This window comes from Salvelinus fontinalis, chromosome 23, assembly GCF_029448725.1.
Source record: "Salvelinus fontinalis isolate EN_2023a chromosome 23, ASM2944872v1, whole genome shotgun sequence".
Classification (NCBI taxonomy): domain Eukaryota; kingdom Metazoa; phylum Chordata; class Actinopteri; order Salmoniformes; family Salmonidae; genus Salvelinus; species Salvelinus fontinalis.
Window position 1 is genome coordinate 39,293,160 of NC_074687.1, and position 21,663 is coordinate 39,314,822.

The 21,663-nt window shown below is 43.6% G+C and overlaps 1 protein-coding gene across 2 annotated transcripts in view; it reads right to left on the bottom strand.

Annotated features, from left to right (window-relative positions):
• Positions 1-326: 326 nt before the first annotated feature.
• The window catches only part of LOC129821306 (sodium channel protein type 1 subunit alpha-like), a 62,651-nt gene continuing 41,314 nt past the window's right edge, over positions 327-21,663 (bottom strand). For both annotated transcript variants that reach the window (XM_055878818.1, XM_055878820.1), the window contains exons 21-27: positions 14,368-14,490; positions 5,058-5,327; positions 4,819-4,872; positions 4,543-4,680; positions 4,286-4,390; positions 3,904-4,174; positions 327-3,809 (exon numbers count right to left, since the gene is read on the bottom strand). In XM_055878818.1, coding sequence (XP_055734793.1) covers positions 2,608-3,809; positions 3,904-4,174; positions 4,286-4,390; positions 4,543-4,680; positions 4,819-4,872; positions 5,058-5,327; positions 14,368-14,490 — 2,163 coding nt within the window. In that variant the 3' untranslated portion in view covers positions 327-2,607. The remainder of the gene's footprint in view (positions 3,810-3,903; positions 4,175-4,285; positions 4,391-4,542; positions 4,681-4,818; positions 4,873-5,057; positions 5,328-14,367; positions 14,491-21,663) is intronic.

The following is a 21,663-nucleotide window of genomic DNA, read 5'->3' on the forward strand; positions in this document are numbered from 1 at the left end:
CTGGAACTCCATGGGCAACTTCATTGTAACATGATTGGTTTATAGTGGTTTATGTATTAAATTAATAATCCACATTTAGTTCATTAAAACATCTTAGAATTGGGGACACACATTTTTACTGGTCAGTAAAAAGTGTTCGCTGACATGGAAAAAAACTCCAGGACCATTTAACTCACTGGCCACTTCTTTGCAAACATTTGTTAAGCATGCAAAACTTGAATAACAATGTATTTATAGAGTATGTTGATGTACTGTATGGATTGCAATGTCGCAAATAAATAGTCAAACACGTGTGATGGAATGAATTAATATTTTACAGACATACCTGAGGTACATGTATTCTTTATTCTTTTGGCTTTTCAATGAGATGGGTTATAGCAATATCTTGCATGCAGTTTACTCATACACTACAAGCATAATGCATATAAAGATGTGATCTATTAAATGTTACGTAATCAAAACATTCATTGTGTATACATGTATAGTATATACATATTATGAATGTTTTTATTACATGCAACATATGGTCTTCATAACATACTTTATAACATTTTAATTACAGATACTTGTGACACTTTATACAAAGGGAACAGCTGGCAAAAGTAACATCCTGAGGAATTGGATAACTATGTAAACAAATGTAGGAAACAATCGAAGACGTGTGCCGTCACACTGGCCTTGAGACAATCATATTCAGAATTCGCTGAACCTGATGTTCCATCTTAGATATTTATTATGATAAAGCATGTGAGCTAAACTGTGACCACAGTTCATAAATGACACAAAGTAAAAGATGCAAGAATCAAAATGAGAAGTCCACTTCCCCTTCACTAGATCACATGAGGCGTTTCCAAATGAAAGGGTGTAGTGAAGCTTAAATAACTAAAGTGGCTATATCGCAGACAGTGCGGCCATATTGTATAGCAAACTATTTACAAAACAGTTGTACAGTACAAAGAAAAATGATTATATTACAATATTTATATAGACATTGAGTGTAAACTAACTACAAAATCTTCCCACAGCCTCAACTGGATGCTTCATACTCTGGTCTGTCTGCCATATAGAGCAGAGAATGCAGAATATAATAGATATATGTATTAAATAACATTAACAACTTCATATATTCCATTATACATGAAACATCACATAATATATCAAATATATTTGTTTATTTCATATATTATAGAATATGTACATACAGATACATCAATAACATTGGAAAATGATTTGGGAAGTGGGTAGGAAAGGTAAACTCAAAGCAATTTAGATTTGGTAAATTACATGTTTTATAGCACTTACTAATGCTGCTGCAGTACCAAAACCGCAGAGTACACAAGATACATGCTTTTGGAATGCCTCTTAAGTGAGCATATATCACACAGAATACAGTGTTTCACCTGTCAGACTAGGCTTGGAGATTATTTGAGGCGATTTACACCTGATGGTCACAACTATACCGTGCAGAGGAAATTGGCAAATTTTATCATTCACCACTGGGAAGAAGCTAGACAGATTCAAGCTAGACAGAAGAGCTGGACTACGAATACTATGTGTATCAACTCTGTGATCCAGCACTAAAGACGAATGTATTCTGCATTGTACTGTAGTTTCTGATGAATGAAAGGAGGAAAACTATGTTTTTCTATAGCGTGTTATTATTTGGAAACTGATTATAGACAACATTTGATGGTAATGGTATTTGGACTGTATGCTCAGGAGAAATCTTTCCTGTAGATTTGTAATAGTGAGAGTAACATAATGTTACAGATTGATCAAAGTATGAGCCTCTCAGACATCACGGAGAAAGCAAGCTCATTTTGGTGATGGTGCGTAACGCAACACTGTAATCATGGGTAAGCATTCATGCAAGTCTACATGTCGATTGAACTGCAGCAATCCCCCTAACTGCACTGCAGCAATAATGGTTGTCATGAGTAGTCATGTCTTATGCTCGAAACAGAGCCCGCACATGCATAAGCTCCACCATGTACCTTCACTTAAAAACGGTTTATGAGTGTGCGGGCCCAATTTCTTTTATACCAACTTTTTTCGGCAATGCACCCCACAAGGATGTGTGTTTGATCACACTTGACTAGTCAAGTTGTATGAACATTTAAAGTGAACAAGACTACCTTTAAAGCAATGCACGAAACCCCTCATTTTACAGTAAAACATATGTTTACAAAAATAGTCACACAATCAACCTATGAGTTTTAAAAACAAGATTCCGTAAAAAAAAAAATAAGTTGGTAAATCATACGGCAGTTATAATGCAAGACACTGAACGCAACCCTGGAAGTACTAGCTGCAAGAGAAGTTACTATCTAAATGTTTCTGATTGTAACAACACACAAAATGTTTTACCTGTCCCTATAAAACTGGCAAACATTTGTTTTAGTCCCCACAGAAAGGAACATCCAAACAACTGGTCACCTAACAGCCTAAGAAGTTGAGTTACTACCTCATGTTAGGCACCAACCTTACATTTAGACTCAACTAAGCATTGTCCGTTTGGCATAGATATTCACACCAAAGAAGGGGTTCACTTGACGCATTGGTCACCTTCAAAGGCTGTAAACAATTTGTAGCAGAATGAAATCTATGCTAAATCTTCCCAACATCCATGTACTTTTTTTTCTCCTTCACCTCCTTCTTTCTCTTGTCTTTTTTATATTTGTTTTTATCAGGTTTTGTGACACTGTCATATGATGGGGGAGAAGCTGTGGAGGGTGTCATGTCAGTTCTGTCTGAAGTAGAGATCTCGTTAAATGTGTCTATGACGAGAACCTCTTTATCAAGGAGCGTGCCTCCACTTTGTATCTTCTCCTTATACATGGCAGAGGCCCGCTTAACAATACGCATGAGAAGATATCGTCTGAAAGCTCTCTGGATGACCAGGGCAGACATGTCCTCTAGCTTGCGGCGCAGTGTGGTGGTGATTGGTTCGTAGGACACCTTGGAGGGGTTGGAGGCCATAAAGCGCTCCTCCATTTGACCCCGGAGGATGTCCAAGCCTTCGCCCTCGCCCAGGACACGTTTGGTGAAGGCAAACAGGATGTCCAGGCAGTGGATGCGCTCCCCATTCACCATGGGTAAATCCATTGAGATCAACTGGATCTTGTTGGGCTTAGAGATGCGTAGCGGGGGGTCTAGCGCATCAGCAAAGTCTGACAGCTTGTCATACTCCATGAACTGGGTGGCCCGCGCATCAAACTTCTCCCAGACCTCGTAGAACATCTCAAAGTCATCCTCGCTCAGGGGCTCAGCGCTCTCCTCAGTGGCCACACTGAAGTTCTCTAAGATGACAGCAATGTACATGTTGACCACAACAAGGAAACATATGATTATGTAGCTCACAAAGAAGATAATGGCCACAGGGGGGTTTCCACAGTCTCCCCCCTTGTACGTGCTTCCTGGGTGCTCTTTCTGGCTGTTGCAGTCTGGCTCTCCCTTGTTGAGGATAGGGGCCAGCAGGCCGTCCCAGCCCCCTGACGTGGTGATCTGGAACAGGCAGATCATGCTGTTGCCGAACGTCTCAAAGTTGAACATGTCGTCAATCCCAGACTCCTTCTTGACGTATGCAAAGTTTGACATGCCAAAGATTGCATAGATAAACATCACTAAGAAGAGCAGAAGACCAATGTTGAACAATGCAGGAAGTGACATCATCAACGCAAACAAGAGTGTACGGATTCCCTTGGCACTCTTGATGAGGCGAAGGATACGGCCAATTCGGGCCAGTCGAATGACTCGGAATAAGGTTGGTGAAACCAAGTACTTCTCTATCAGTTCTGAGAGAAACATACCTGAAAGGACAGAAAATAATTACACATAATAATCTCCAAAGCATAATATCACTTTACAGTATTACAATTATGAACAATAGGTGAAAAATCTTACCAATTATCGACAGGATAACAACGATAAAGTCAAATACATTCCAACCAATGGTAAAGTAGTATTGTCGGAGTGAGATCATCTTCAGAATACACTCTCCGGTGAACATGACAATAAACACCAGGTTGATATTGTAGAGAATTTTACGAATGTCGTCTGTCTGGTCATCCGTCTCCACCATCATGGTGACCATATTAAGGCATATGAGAATCATGATGACAATGTCGAAGGCTTGCTTTGTGATGAAATCAAAAACAAATCCTTGAAACTTGTTCTGGAGGAAACATAAGAAAGAAGCATTTTGAGACACCAGGAGGTAGAAATAGAGGTTCAAGAATTGAGGAATGTCTTTGATGAGAAACATAGTGGTACAGTATGACCTTACCACTGGCCTAGGGATAGGCTTTTGGGGTTTCTTTGAGCCAAGCTTCTTCATAGCATTGTAGTATTTCTTCTGTTCCTCTGTCATGAAGATGTCTTGACCTCCAAAGTAAAGAGGCAAGACAAGCCTAGTTAAATTCCTGCAGCTCTTACACACATTTAGTTGCCCATAATTGGAGGGAAAAATCCTCATTACGTTAAATCAGAGAAAATGGATGCATGTATCATTGCATGATTACTACAACTTTAAAAAATACTTATCTTTTTCTTTTGCTGATTGAAGTTGTCTATAATGACACCAATGAAGAGGTTGAGTGTGAAGAAGGATCCAAATATGATGAATACCACAAAGTACAGATACATGTACAGATTCACTTCGTAGTCGGGTTGATCATCCAACTGTAATAGAATAGCGTAGTATTACCATACGTGAACATCATAAAACCAAAATATTATCATATATAAATAGACAATGTGCAAACACAATCAACCATTAGTCTAAAATACCTTGTGAAAGGAATTACTGAAAATACTTACATTGCGAGAGTCCACAGCTGCATACATGATGTCCATCCAGCCTTTGAATGTAGCCTTAGAGAGAAATTAAGGAACATTTTACTACCTAATAGTTAAGACACTAGTTCAGAAGGACATTGCCCTCGCACAATTTTCCTGCCCACACAAAATTGCTACAAAACCTTTGACATGGGTCCTTTCTCTTTAGAAAATGTCAATAAAATATTTCTGGTGAAAGGTGAATGGAGAGAGCCGCTCACCACTTGTAACAGTGCCAGATAGCCTGCTCCCACGTTATCAAAGTTGATCTTCACATTCTTCCAGTGGGTACCTTTCAAAGCCAAACATTCTGTCTTGTTAGCCACGTCTCTGACTTTGAAGCGCTCCCTCGTGGTCATGTTGATACAATGGTAGTATTTCCCTGCAAACAGGTTGACACCCATGATGCTGAAGATGAGCCAGAAGATGAGGCACACCAGCAGCACATTGAAGATGGAGGGGATGGCTCCAAGCAGAGCGTTGATGACCACCTGCAAGGATTCACACAGACAGTCTCAGATATAGAACCATAGACAATATTGCATTGGATAATTATAATTTTCAGCACTGACAATATACACAAATGTAGGATCTTAATCACCCTGTTGCAGGATAACTTTGCAGTATAACCGTCCAAAACTTGTGGAGTATTTAAGGTTTAAAAAGGCTATTGAAGTTTGTAATTTCCATTTTGAAATTTCAGACCTGATTTTCCCTTATGAAAAATGTATCCATCCCTACAAAAATGTCCATTCATTTTAATCAGAATAATAATTCCCATTTCAAGTTGATGCATGATTATTTTACTGCCGTAGCAAACCGGCTCAAATTAAGATCCTACATTTGTACTGTAGGCTACATGTTGACTTTGATTGGTGATGGTGAAAATAGGAAAACACAAGAGTAAAGTTTTTAAATGCCAGTGTAAAGCTCAACACAAGTATCACTAACACCACAGCTAATCAAAGACCATGACAACAACAAGGAAAAAAGGAAAGGAAAGGACAAGGGGGAAATGTATTTGTAAAGGAGAGACTGTGATGGTATGTTTACTTGTTATAGTGATTTTCAATTAGGCTACAGTGTGAAAAAACGAAACAGAAAAAACCTTGTTGAGGCAGGATGAAGTCACATAATTTGTTTACTGTAAATGAAAAGCACAAACACAAAAATGAAGAAATTGTTCATGTTAAAGGCAGTACCCAGCAGCAAGCAACATCCAAACACAGTACAATTTCAAAGTGCATAAATAGAGAGCCAGTGAAGCAATGAGAAGTCAGTCATGCAGATGGGATAATTCAGTGACAACCACGTGAGGAGAGACCGTCGTCACAGCACTGGCATTTGATCGATAAGAACTACGTTGGTTATACCAGTCGACACCCTTCCCGCACATATGACATCCAAAACCCTGGCTAGAGTATGTTGCTGTGAGAGTACTGTACAAGTTTATGATGGTTAAGTGCAGTAGCCTCCAAGACTTAAGAATGTTTTCAAGTAGTTTAATTAACTGAAGTCCAGTTGATGCCATTTCCACATGTCTTATTGATTCGTTTCCAGTTACGCTGACATCCTCTGAGGAGTGCATGTGACCTGCCGGTGGGACTGATGGACACTCTTGTGTTATAACATCCTGAAAACACATGTAGGTGGAAAAGGAGGAATAGAAGAGGAGAGGTATCTCTAAATATACACTGAACAAAAATATAAATGCAACATGTAAAGTGTTGGTCCCATGTTTCATGAACTGAAATAAAAGATTCCAGAAATGCTTCTTCACCTGCTGGATTGTCTGAGACCAGCCACCCGGACAGCTGATAAAAGACTGTGGGTTTGCACAACTGGAGAATTTCTGCACAAACTGTCAGAAACCGTCTCAGGGAACCTCATCTGCCTGCTCGTCGTCCTCACCAGGGTCCTAACCTGACTGTAGTTCGACATTGTAACCGACTTCAGTGGGCAGATGCTCACCTTCGATGGCCACTTGCAAATTGTAGAAGTGTACTCTTCACAGATGGCAGACAGCGTGTATGGTGTTATGTGGGAGAGCAGTTTGCTGACATTGTGAACAGAGTGCCCGTTGGTGGCGGTGGGGTTATGGTATGTTCAGGCATAAGCAACGGACAACAAACACAATTGCATTTGATCGATGACAATTTGAATGCACAAAGATACCTTGACAAGGTCCTGAAGCCCATTGTCGTGCCATTTATTTGCCTCCATCACCTCATGTTTCAGTATGATAATGCACAGCCCCATGTCGCAAGGATCTGTACACAATTCCTGGAAGCTGAAAATATCCCAGTTCTTCCGTGGCCTGCATACTCACCAGACATGTCACCCATTGAGCATGTTTGGGATGCTCTGGATCGACGTGTACAACGGCGTGTTCCAGTTCCCGCCAATATCCAGCAACTTTGCACAGCCGTTAAAGAGGAGTGGGAGAACATTCCAAAGCCACAATCAACAGCCTGATCAATACTATGCGAAGGAGATGTGTCGTGCTGCATGAGGAAAATGGTGGTCACACCAGATACTGACTGGTTTTCTGATCCACGTCCCTACCTTTAAAAAAAAAGTTATCTGTGACCAACAGAGGCATATCTGTATTTACAGTCATGTGAAATCCATAGATTAGGGCCGCATAAATGTATTTCAATAGACTGATTCCTTATATAAACTGTAACTCTGTAAAATCTTTGACATTTTTCCATGTTGTGTTTATATTTCTGTTCAGCTATTGGGTTGCTGTGGGCCTTAGTTTGACTGCAGAGCTCTGTATCCTTGCAGGGAGCTGATGTCACGTTGATAAGAGGCTGTCATTAGAGCCATGTAGAGTACTTAGAGAATTGTGCCAATGCGGGCCAACGCTACAAAAAGTCAATTCTGACAAGAGCTGTATCCCATCTAGCCAAAACCTGTTAGTTACCCATTCATGTTTCATGGGGAATATTTAAACAATGCTATGTAACTGAATGTGTAGAATTAGAAAACAAATCTAAATTCTAAAAGATGGTGTTACTCTCTAAATATGTGGCTCTGGCTGTGATGATATGCACTATGAGGCAACAGCACTGTAAAAATATTCTAGTTGTTTCAACTAATTATTATTATGTAGCTAGTTTTACAGCCTTTTTTTTGTTCACTAAACTTTTTGGTCAAAGTATTACCTGAATTTAACATTTTTAGTTGGCCCAAACTTAGCTCCAACATGAGAAAACGTGTTTGATCAATTTGTGTCATATGTTAATTCAACCAGAAATTATTATTTTACCACAAAAAAGGCTGTGGGACTAGTCACACACACACACACACACACACACACACACACACACACACACACACACACACACACACACACACACACACACACACACACACACACACACACACACACACACACACACACACACACACACACACACACACACACACACACACACACACACACAGATCTTCAGAAAGCACAGTGTCTGTCATCACCAACCTGGGAGTGAAATTTGACCCTGCGCTCTCCTTCAATGCAAACATTAGTCACGTCTGTAAAACATCATTCTTTCGAACATCTCCCACCTAAGACCCTCTCTCACCACTTCTGAAGCAGAAAAGCTTATCCATAAATTAGTTTCTCCAGCACTGATTATGGGAATTCAGTACTTGGGGGCCTGCCTGCAAACTCGATTGATAAATTACAACTCATTCAAAACAGTGCAGCAAAGATTATGGCACTCCATACTTGCTGACCTCCATTGGCTATCTGTCCCTCAAAGAATTGACTTTAAAATTATCCTCCTGGTCTATAAAGCCCTAAATGGCATCGGACCTGCCTACCTGTCAGATCTACTCTCCCCTATGAACCTCCATGCACCCTACGTTCAAGCCACGCTAAACTGCTTCATGCACCCAGGACCCGGCTAGGAACAACGGAGGCTCATGCCTTTTCCACCCACATACCACGCCTTTGGAACTTTCTGAAAATCTCAGGGCTGTTCAGACTGTTGAGGCTTTTGAAGCAGGCCTCAAGACTAATCTTTATCGGCTGGCCTACCCTTCCTCCTAGACTTTGATTGTTGCTTTTATGATATGGTTATATACAGTACCATTCAAAAGTTTGGACACACCTACTCATTCAAGGGTTTTTCTTTACTTTTACTATTTTCTACATTGTAGAATAATAGTGAACACATCAACACTATGAAATAATACATATGGAATCATGTAGTAACCAAAAAAGTGTTAAACAAATCCAAATATATTTTATAGTCTTCAAAGTAGCCACCCTTTGCCTTGATGACAGCTTTGCATACTCTTGGCATTCTCTCAACCAGCTTCATGAGGAATGCTTTTCCAACAGTCTTGAAGGAGTTCCCACATATGCTGAGCACTTGTTGGCTGCTTTTCCTTCACTCTGAGAGCCAACTCATCCCAAACCATCTCAATTGGGTTGAGGTCAGGTGATTGTGGAGGCCAGGTCATCTGATGCAGCAATCAATCACTCTCCTTGGTCAAATAGAGGTGACAGCCTGGAGGTGTCATGTTGAAAAACAAATTATAGTCCCACTAAGCGCAAACCAGATGGGATGGCGTATCGCTGCAGAATGCTGTGGTAGCCGTGCTGATTAAGTGTGCCTTGGATTCTAAATAAATCACTGACAATGTCACCTGCAAAGCACCGCCACACCATCACACCTCATCCTCCATGCTTCACGGTGGGAACCACACATGTGTAGATCATCCGTTCACCTACTCTGCATCTCACAAAGACACAGCTGTTGGAACCAAAAATCTCAAATTTGGACTCGGTCTAATGTTCATTGCTCGTTTTTCTTGGCTCAAACAAGTCTCTTCTTCTTATTGGTGTCCTTTACTGTAGTAGTGGTTTCTTTGCAGCAATTCAACCATGAAGGCCTGATTCACACAGTCTCCTCTGAACAGTTGATGTTGAAATGTGTCTGTTACTTGAACTCTGGGAAGCATCTATTTGGGCTGCAATCTGAGGTGCAGTTAATTGTAACAAACTTATCCTCATCATCAGAGGTAACTCTGGCGGTCCTCATGAGAGCCAGTTTCATCATAGTGCTTGATGGTTTTTGTGACTGCACTTCTTGAAATGTTCCAGATTGACTGACCTTCATGTCTTCAAGTAATGATGGACTGTTGTTTCTCTTTGCTTATTTGAGCTGTTCTTGCCATAAAAGACTTGGTCTTTTACCAAATAGGGCTATCTTCTGTATACCACCCCTACCTTGTCACAACACAACTGATTTGCTCAAACGCATTAAGAACTAAATACATTCCACCAATTAACTTTTAACAAGGCACACCTGTTAATTGAAACGCATCCCAGGTGACAATAGTGAATGCAAAGCTGTCATCAAGGCAAAGGGAGGCTACTTTGAAGAAACTCAAATATATTGTTTAACACTTTTTTGGTTACTACCTGCTATTATTCTACAATGTAGAAAATAGTCAAAATAAAGAAAAACTCTAGAATTAGTAGGTGTGTCCAAACTTTTGACTGGTACTGTATAATTGCTTTTTTTATTTTTTATTTTTTAACTTTTATTCTATGGACTTTGAGATAATTCTTGTAAACTCAGCAAAAATAAACGTCCTCTCACTGTCAACTGTGTTTATTTTCAGCAAACTTAACATGTGTAAATGTTTGTGTGAATATAACAAGATTCAACAACTGAGACATAAACTGCCCAGGTTCCACAGACATGTGACTAACAGAAATTGAATACTGTGTCCCTGAACAAAGGGGGGATCAAAATCAAAAGTAACAGTCAGCATCTAGTGTGACCACCAGCTGCATTAAGTACTGCAGTGCATCATGGACTGCACGAGATTTGCCAGTTCTTGCTGTGAGATGTTACCCCACTCTTTCACCAAGGCACCAGCAAGACTTTTCTGGGAGAAATGGCCCTACCCCTCACCCTCCGATCCAACAGGTCACAGATGTGATCAAAGGAATTGAGATCCGGGCTCTTCACTGGCCATGCCAGAACACTGACATTCCTGTCTTGTAGGAAATCCCGCACAGCACGAACAGTATGGCTGGTGGCATTGTCATGCTGGAGAGTCATGTCAGGATGAGCCTGCAGGAAGGGTACCACATGAGGGAGGAGGATATCTTCCCTGTAACGCACAGCATTGAGATTGCCTGCAATGACAAGCTCAGTCCGATGATGCTGTGACACACTGCCACAGACCATGATGAACCTTCCACCTCCAAATCGATCCCGCTCCAGAGTACAGGCCTTGGTGTAACGCTCATTCCTTTGACAATAAATGCAAATCCGACCATCACCTCTGGTGAGACAAAACCATGACTCGTCAGTGAAGAGCACTTTTCGCCAGTCCTGTCTGGTCCAGCGATGGTGGGTGTGTGCCCATAGGCGACGTTGTTGCCGGTGATGTCTGCTGAGGACCTGCCTTACAAAGGCCTACAAGCCCTCAGTCCAGCCTCTCTCAGCCTATTGCGGACATTCTGAGCACTGGTGGAGGGATTGTGCGTTCCTGATGTAACTCTGGCAGTTGTTGTTGCCATCCTGTACCTATCCCGCATGTGTAATGATCGGATGTACCGATCTTGTGCTGATGTTGTTACACGCGGTCTGCCACGGTTAGGACAATCAGCTCTCTGTTCTTTCTCCCTGTAGCACTGTCTTAGGCGTCTCACAGTACGGATATTGCAATGTATTGCCCTGTCCACATCTGCAGTCATCATGCCTCCTTACAGCATGCCTAAGGCACGTTCACGCAGATGAGCAGGGACACTGGGCATCTTTCGTTTAGTGTTTTTCAGAGTCAGTAGAAAGGCTTTTTTAGTGTCCTAAGTTTGCATAACTGTGATCTTAATTGCCTACCGTCTGTAAGCTGTTAGTGTCTTAACGACCGTTCCACAGTTGCATGTTCATGGTTCATTGAACAAGCATGGGAAACAGTGTTTAAACCCTTTACAATGAAGATCTGTGAAGTTATTTGGATTTTTACGAATTATCTTTGAAAGACAGGGTCCTGAGAAAGGGACGTTTCTGTTTTCGCTGAGTTTATGATGAAAAGCGCTTCACAAATGTTTCTTATTATTATAACATACAATGTTTCCGAATTACATACTTGTCACACATTATCACATTGTGTATGTTCATTTATACAGTAATTCGTGTTCAACATGCCCTCACCTGGGATTTGAACACACAACCTCTTGAGTCACAGCATGCAAATCCTCCTGCTATTCCACCATGTCTGTGTCAGTAACTGATTTAACCCGTATTGTTATTCTTTGCACTTCAAAGTAAATCTCAGCTCTGTTAAAAGTACACTCAAGAAAAACTATTACATTTATCATAGTGATTAAGGAGTAACATTAAAACAGAGTAATATGCTCCACCAACGTTAGACAAGTATATGGAAAAAACTAAAATTGCTTAAATAAGTAAATCAAATCAATGATGATGAGAATAGTCAAATTAACTACTAATTGACAAAGTCATGGTGGCGTAGCAGGATGATTGCAATGTCATGAACCAAGGGATTGTGAGTTCAAATCCCAGGTGAGGACATGTTAAGTACTAACCACTGTGTAAATGAACAGGTGCAATGTAAGTTTGTTCAAAGCATTGCATGTGTAAATAGTTCCACAGCCATTTTTTTGTTAAAATGCCAAAAATAATAATTTCTAGTTGAATGAAGATATGAGACAAATTGAGCAAACACATCATTTTAAGTTGACTGAATGTTTGCCTACGTTTTTATCACGTTGGAGCTACGTTTGGGCAAACTAAAACTGTTAAGTTCAGGTAACACTTTGACCGAAAAGTTTACTAAATAAAAAAAAAATGCTTTGGAACCAGTTACTTGATAATATTTATTTGAAACGACTAGATTTGTTGGTGATTTTTTTTACAGTGAGGGCTCTGGGGCCTCATTTTATAAACATTGAGTACGCACAAAATATGCCCCAAAACATGCGTGCACCAGTTTTCAGTCAAAAGTTGGAATTTATTAAAACTGAACTTGAGGTGAGAATGTGCTTATCTTCCCGTAAACTTTAAACCATGTGTACGCACCGCAAGAAGGCAAAAGTAGCCTAGTAGTACCTTTGTGCAGGAATATGCCTAGTAGATAGACTACTATAATTTCAAGTTTTTGCATCTGAAAGGGAGAGCGGTTTATTACATACAGTAGAATTTTACAGGTGATAAGACAGTTGATCTTTTGTATTGAAGTGTGTAGCTACCACCGTAAGTAGGCCTACTGTAGTTTTCATTTTTTTCAGAGTAAACAATGTTTCAGAATTCGCCGGCATAGCCTATTTAGGTTTGGGAAAAAGTAAATGCCAAACATTATTGAATTCAAACTATCTGTTTGCAAGTACACAACAATGTGCAATGTTTTTGTTTTTCAGACAAGTATCACGCCCTAATCTGTTTTACCTGCCCTTGTGATTGTCTACACCCCCTCCAGGTGTCGCTTATTTTTCCCAGTGTATTTATCCCTGTGTTTCCTGTCTCTCTGTGCCAGTTCGTTTTGTATGTTTCCAAGTCAACCAGCAGTTTTCCCATTCTCCTGCTTTTTGCATTCTCCTTTTTCGAGTCCTCCCGGTTTTGACCCTTGCCTGTTTCTGGATTCTGTACCCGCCTGCCTGACCATTCTGCCTGCCTTGACCACGAGCCTGTCTGTCACTCTGTACCTCCTGGACTCTGATCTGGTTTTGACCGTTTTGCCTGTCCACGACCATTCTCTTGCCTAACCCCTTTGGATTAATAAACATTGTAAGACTCCAACCATCTGACTCCTGTTTCTGCATTTGGGTCTCACCTTGTGCCTTGATAACAAGTTTAGATAGAATGGCGCCGGAGGAGATGGCTGCTGTTTTACGGGCTCCTAACCAATTGTGCTATTGTGTGTGTTTTTTCTGTGTTATTTGTAACTTATTTTGTACATAATGTTTCTGCCACTGTCTCTTATGACCGAAAAGAGCATCTAGATATCAGGACAGTATATAGCCTCACTACTGTTATTTTACTGCTGCTCTTTAATTATAAATGTTTTATTTATGTATTTTTAAAACTGCATTGTTGGTTAAAGTCTAGAATGTAAGCATTAAGGTCTACACAAGTTGAATTCGACGCATGTGACAAATAAAATTTGATTTGATTTGAGATACAGCAAAATATTCTGCCAACCCCTCCAAAAACATTTGATCAAGGTTTCCATGCATTGCTATTTTGTTAGATACTGTCTTGGACAAATTCCAATACTTCCAATGTATATAACAAATACACACAAAAAAATTCACCATAAAAGGTGATATATGGGCATTTTTTCAGGCGGAGTTATGCTTGTTCACACGTTCACAGTTTCACGACAGGTCTGATTTATAACAAGAAACTTGCGTATGTATGTTTCTAAATCTCAATATTTTTGTGTGAGTGCAGTCTTTTCAGAAATGGCGCACACAGATATTTAGTGATACATTTACACAATGGTTATAAATGAGGCCCCAGGTCTGGTGACTCTTACCCTCATGCCCTCGAAGCGGGACAGCGCTCTCAGGGGCCTCAGCGCTCGCAGCGTCCTCAGGGACTTGATGGCACTCAGCTCAGCGTAGCCCAGGGCGTTGGCCACAAGGCTGACCAAAGAGACCTGTAAACAGAATGATGTCATCATGAGACACGTGACTAGCTGATTGACACTCAGCGGAGGCAGAGCCTCTGTCTCAAAGATATAAACCAGGAAATGGGTCACTGTCTCGCCTTGACTACATTACAGTATCATTTCAACAATGAAACAACAATACAATGTCTCTGCAATTACAAGCTGATTTTGATATTGTATTGGACACTAAGAACTTAGCTTAAGCAGAAAAACCCTGTGGCGCTCTCAAATAAACTGTCTATAGTTCTCAGTTCATAAAATATTTTAAAGTGGTCCTAAAGCCAGAGTCTACTTCGGTTGAGGTGAAAAAGACACTAAAATCTTTTCCCATACAGTACCAGTCAAAAGTTTGGACACTCATTCAAGGGTTTCTTAATTTTTTATATTTTCTACATTGTAGAATAATAGTGAAGACATCAAAACTATGAAATAACACATCTGGAATCCTGTAGTAACCAAAAAAGTGTTAAACAAATCAAAATACATTTTATATTTTATATTCTTCAAAGTAGCCACCCTTTGCCTTGATGACAGCTTTGCACACTCTTGGCATTCTCTCAACCAGCTTCATGAGGTAGTCACCTGGAATGCATTTCAATTAACAGGTGTGCCTTGTTAAAAGTTTGTGGAATTTTTTTCCTTCTTAATGCATTTGAGCCAATCAGTAACTGTGTTGTGACAAGGTAGGGGTGGTATACAGAAGATAGCCCTATTTGGTAAAAGTCCATATTATGGCAAGAACAGCTCAAATAAGCAAAGAGAAATGACAGTCCATCATAACTTTGTCACGAACCAGCTCGTAGCCCTTAACAAAAAGGGAGACAACACAGAGATCGAGTAATAACAAAAATATATTTATTAACTAAAGTAAACTATATACAATTAACATTAATTTTCCAAGATGGCGTAGCAGTGTAGACGTGTTTCTTTAGTCCTCTCGTGTACGTTTGTATTTTTTCGTATTTCTTGTATATATTTTAACATTTTTTTTCTATATCTTTTCGATTTTTAATTCGATTATACCTTCCGGTAACCTACCTCACCCAATGTGATACGGAATTGCTATTATTTTTTAAAACTTTGGAACACTTTCAAGAACCCCCAGTAGCTAACCAGCTAATCAGCTACAAGCTAATTTAGCCATTTTTTTACCGCGGCTAGCAGCTTTTACCTTCTGCACAGACACCAGCCCTGTTATTAGCCTGGATATTACTCACCAATTTACCAGCATCGGACTGTCTCTCGACAACAACGCCGGATTCCTGCCGTAATCCCTGAGCCACTACTTCTGATCCTCACAGCTAGCTTGCAGCTAGCGCAGCTAGCGCCACTGCCACGAAGCTAGCACCAGTTAGCAAACACAATTCTACAATTCACAACCTCTCTTTCGCCATCGCCATCCGGCTTGGATTCTCTGTCGACACGACCACGTCTGGTCTGCAGACGAATACCCCATCCGCTGTGCCCTCAACCGGCCTCCGTCTGAGCAGACCCCCTCCGTCTGAGCAGACCGCCCCCCGGGCTACTAACTTTAAACGCCGCGTGCTAGCTTAGTGGAGGCCTCCCTGCTCCATCTACGGCTGCCCCCTGGACACTATGATCACTTGGCTACATAGCTGATGCCTGCTTGACTGTTGTCACGATCGTGTTGACATGAATGAGAGGACCAAGGCGCAACATGATATGAATACATCTTCTTTATTTACAACGACGAAGATGAACACAAAACACTTATTCAAACTAACAAAACAACAAACGATCGTGAAACTTCAAACGCAAGTGCACACACAAACTACTTACGTCGACATATACATATACAATGACCCACAAACAGCTAAAGCCTATGGCAGCCTTAAATATGGTTCCCAATTAGAGACAACTGAAACCAGCTGTCTCTAATTGAGAACCCATTCAGGCAACCATAGACTTTCCTAGAAAACTACACACCCATAGACACAGCTAGATACATACACTCAACACAAACCCATACACTACCACCAACACCACCTCTACCATATAAATACCCCCAAACACACACATACCCCATGTCACACCCTGACCTAACTAAAATAATAAAGAAAACAAATAATACTAAGGCCAGGGCGTGACATAACCCCCCCCCTTAAGGTGCGAACTCCGGGCGCACCAGCACATAGTCTAGGGGAGGGTCTGGGTGGGCGTCCTTCCACGGCGGCGGCTCCGGCACTGGTCGTGGTCCCCACCCCACCTTAGTCACTACCCGCTTACGTAGCCTCCCCCAAATGACCACCCTCCACATTAACCCCACTGGATTAAGGGGCAGCACCGGACCAAGGGGCAGCACCGGACTAAGGGGCAGCACCGGACTAAGGGGCAGCACCAGGATAAGGGGCAGCACCAGGATAAGGGGCAGCACCAGGATAAGGGGCAGCACCAGGATAAGGGGCAGCACCAGGATAATGGGCAGATCCTGGCTGGATGACGGCTCATGGCTGGCTGACGGATCTGGCTGCTCATGGCTAGCTGACGGATCCGGCTTCTCATGGCTGGCTGACAGATCTGGACGCTTATGGCTGGCTGACGGATCTGGCAGATCCTGTCTGGTTGGCGGCTCTGGCAGATCCTGTCTGGTTGGCGGCTCTGGCAGATCCTGTCTGGTTGGCGGCTCTGGCAGATCCTGTCTGGTTGGCGGCTCTGGCAGATCCTGACTGACGAATGGCTCTAGCGGCTCCTGACTGACTATCGGCTCTGACGGCTCGGGACAGACGGGCGGCTCTAATGGCTCTGGACAGACGGATGGCTCAGACGACGCTGGGGAGACGGATGGCTCAGACGGCGCTGGGGAGACGGATGGCTCAGACGGCGCTGGGGAGACGCATGGCTCAGACGGCGCTGGGGAGACGGATGGCTCAGACGGCGCTGGGGAGACGGATGGCTCTGGCCGGATGAGGCGCACTGTAGGCCTGGTGCGTGGTGCCGGAACTGGAGGCACCGGGCTAAAGGCACGCACTTTCAGGCTAGTGCGGGGAGAAGGAACAGGGCATACTGGACCCTGGGGACGCACATTAGGCCTAGTGCGTGGGGCCGGAACTGGTGGTACCGGACTGGGGACATGCATCTCAGGGCTAGTGCGGAGAGCAGCAACAGGATGCACAGGACTCTGGAGACGCACAGGAGGCTTAGTGCGTGGTGCCGGAATTGGTGGTACCGGGCTGGAGACACGCACCATAGGACGAGTGCGTGGAGGAGGAACAGGGCTCTGGAGACACATTGGAAGCCTGTTACGTGGTGTAGGCAGTGGTGGAACTGAACTGGGGCGGGGAGGTGGCGCCGGAAATACCGGACCGTGCAGGCGTATTGGCTCCCTTGAGCATTGAGCCTGACCAACCTTACCTGGTTGAACGCTCCCCGTTGCCCGACCAGTGCGGGGAGGTGGAATAACCTGCACCGGGCTATGTAGGCGAACCGGGGACACCATGCGTAAGGCTGGTGCCATGTAAACCGGCCCGAGGAGACTCACTGGTGGCCAGATATGTAGGGCCGGCTTCATGACATCCGGCTCAATACTCAATCTAGCCCTGCCAGTGCGGGGAGGTGGAATAACCCGCACCGGGCTATGCACACGTACAGGAGACACCGTGCGCTCTACTGCGTAACATGGTGTCTGCCCGTACTCTCGCTCTCCACGGTAATTACAGGGAGTAGGCGCAGGTTTCCTACCTGACTTCGCCACTCTCCCTTTAAGCCCCCCCCCAAGAAATTTTTGGGGTTTTCCCACAGGCTTCCTACCGCTTCGTCGTGCTGCCTCCATTCGCCGGTATCCCTCCTCGCACTGCGCCAGAGAATCCCAGGCGGGCTCCGGCACTCTCCCTGGGTTGATCGCCCACCTGTCGATCTCCTCCCACGTAGTGTAGCCCAGATCCTTTTCCTGCCTCCGAGCTAGCTCCTCATATCGCCGCCTCTCTGCTTTCGCTGCCTCCAGCTCAACTTTGGGGCGGTTATATTCTCCTGGTTCCTCCCGGTCTAAAATTTCCTCCCATGTCCATGAATCCTTGCGTTGCTCCTGTTGCCGCTGGTCATGTTGCTTGGTCGTAGATAGGTGGGTCATTCTGTCACGATCGTGTTGACATGAATGAGAGGACCAAGGCGCAACATGATATGAATACATCTTCTTTATTTACAACGACGAAGATGAACACGAAACACTTATTCAAACTAACAAAACAACAAACGATCGTGAAACTTCAAACGCAAGTGCACACACAAACTACTTACGTCGACATATACATATACAATGACCCACAAACAGCTAAAGCCTATGGCAGCCTTAAATATGGTTCCCAATTAGAGACAACCGAAACCAGCTGTCTCTAATTGAGAACCCATTCAGGCAACCATAGACTTTCCTAGAAAACTACACACCCATAGACACAGCTAGATACATACACTCAACACAAACCCATACACTACCACCAACACCACCTCTACCATATAAATACCCCCAAACACACACATACCCCATGTCACACCCTGACCTAACTAAAATAATAAAGAAAACAAATAATACTAAGGCCAGGGCGTGACAACTGTCCATTAATTCACGGTACTCCATTCTGTTTATTTGTGTTTTATCTGTCGTGCTTTAACTCAGGATCTGTGTGTAGTTAATCCGACCCTCTCTGCCTAGTCGTCGCCATTTTTACCTGCTGTTGCTGTGTTAGCTGACTAGCTGCTGTTATCTCACCTGTTGTTTTAGCTAGCTCTCCCAATCAAGACCTGCAATCACTTTATGCCTTATTGTATGTCTCTCTCAAATATCAATATGCCTTGCATACTGTTGTTCAGGCTAGTTATCATTGTTTTGGTTCGCAATGGACCCCGTAGTTCCACTCTCCGTACCTCTGATACCTCCTTTGTCCCACCCCCCACACATGCGGTGACCTCACCCATTGAGACCAGCATGTCCAGAGATACAACCTCTCTTATCATCACCCAGTGCCTGGGCTTGCCTCCGCTGTACCCGTGCCCCACCATACCCCGGTCTGCACATTATGCCCAGAATCTATTCTACCACGCCCATAAATCTGCTCCTTTTATTCCTTGTCCCCAACGCTCTAGGCGACCAGTTTTGATAGCCTTTAGCCGCACCCTCATCCTACTACTCCTCTGTTCCTCGGGTGATGTGGAGGTAAACCCAGGCCCTGCATGTCCCCAGTCACCCTCATTTGTTGACTTCTGTGATCGAAAAAGCCTTGGCCTCATGCATGTCAACATCAGAAGCCTCCTCCCTAAGTTTGCCTTACTCACCGCTTTAGCACACTCTGCCAACCCTGATGTCCTTGCCGTGTCCGAATCCTGGCTTAGGAAGGCCACCAAAAATTCTGAGATTTCCATACCCAACTATAACACTTTCCGTCAAGATAGAACTGCCAAAGGGGGAGGAGTTGCAATCTACTGCAGAGATAGCCTGCAAAGTTCTGTCATACTTTCCAGGTCTATGCCCAAACAGTTCGAACTTCTAATTTTAAAAATTAATCTCTCCAGAAATAAGTCTCTCACTGTTGCCGCCTGCTACCGACCCCCCTCAGCTCCCAGCTGTGCCCTGGACACCATCTGTGAATTGATCGTTCCCCATCTAGCTTCAGAGTTTGTTCTGTTAGGTGACCTAAACTGGGATATGCTTAACACCCCGGCAGTCCTACAATCTAAGCTTGATGCCCTCAATCTCACACAAATCATCAAGGAACCCACCAGGTACAACCCTAAATCCGTAAACATGGGCACCCTAATAGACATTATCCTGACCAACTTGCCCTCCAAATACACCTCTGCTGTCTTCAATCAAGATCTCAGCGATCACTGCCTCATTGCCTGTATCCGCCACGGGTCCGCGGTCAAACGACCACCCCTTATCACTGTCAAACGCTCCCTAAAACACTTCTGGCAGGCCTTTCTAATCGACCTGGCCCGGGTACCCTGGAAGGATATTGACCTCATCCCGTCAGTTGAGGATGCCTGGTCATTCTTTAAAAGTTACTTCCTCACCATATTAGACAAGCATGCTCCGTTCAAAAAATGCAGAACTAAGAACAGATATAGCCCTTGGTTCACTCCAGACCTGACTGCCCTCGACCAGCACAAAAACATCCTGTGGCGAACTGCAATAGCATCGAAGAGCCCCCGCGATATGCAACTGTTCAGGGAAGTCAGGAACCAATACACGCAGTCAGTCAGGAAAGCAAAGGCCAGCTTTTTCAAGCAGAAATTTGCATCCTGTAGCTCTAACTCCAAAAAGTTCTGGGATACTGTAAAGTCCATGGAAAACAAGAACACCTCCTCCCAGCTGCCCACTGCACTGAGGCTAGGTAACACGGTCACCACTGATAAGTCCGTGATAATCGAAAACTTCATCAAACATTTCTCAATGGCTGGCCATGCCTTCCTGCTGGAGACTCCAACCTTGGCCAACAGCCCCGCCCCCCCCGCTGCTACTCGCCCAAGCCTCCCCAGCTTCTCCTTTACCCATATCCAGATAGCAGATGTTCTGAAAGAGCTGGAAAACCTGGACCCATACAGATCAGCTGGGCTTGACAATCTGGACCCCCTATTTCTGAAACTGTCCGCCGCCATTGTCGCACCCCCTATTACCAGCCTGTTCAACCTCTCCTTCGTATCATCTGAGATCCCCAAGGATTGGAAAGCTGCCGCGGTCATCCCCCTCTTCAAAGGGGGAGACACCCTGGACCCAAACTGTTACAGACCTATATCCATCCTGCCCTGCCTATCTAAGGTCTTCGAAAGCCAAGTCAACAAACAGATCACTGACCATCTCGAATCCCACCGTACCTTCTCCGCTGTGCAATCCGGTTTCCGAGCCGGTCACGGGCGCACCTCAGCCACGCTCAAGGTACTAAACGATATCATAACCGCTATCGATAAAAGACAGTACTGTGCAGCCGTCTTCATCGACCTGGCCAAGGCTTTCGACTCTGTCAATCACCATATTCTTATCGGCAGACTCAATAGCCTCGGTTTTTCTAATGACTGCCTTGCCTGGTTCACCAACTACTTTGCAGACAGAGTTCAGTGTGTCAAATCGGAGGGCATGTTGTCCAGTCCTCTGGCAGTCTCTATGGGGGTACCACAGGGTTCAATTCTCGGGCCGACTCTTTTCTCTGTATA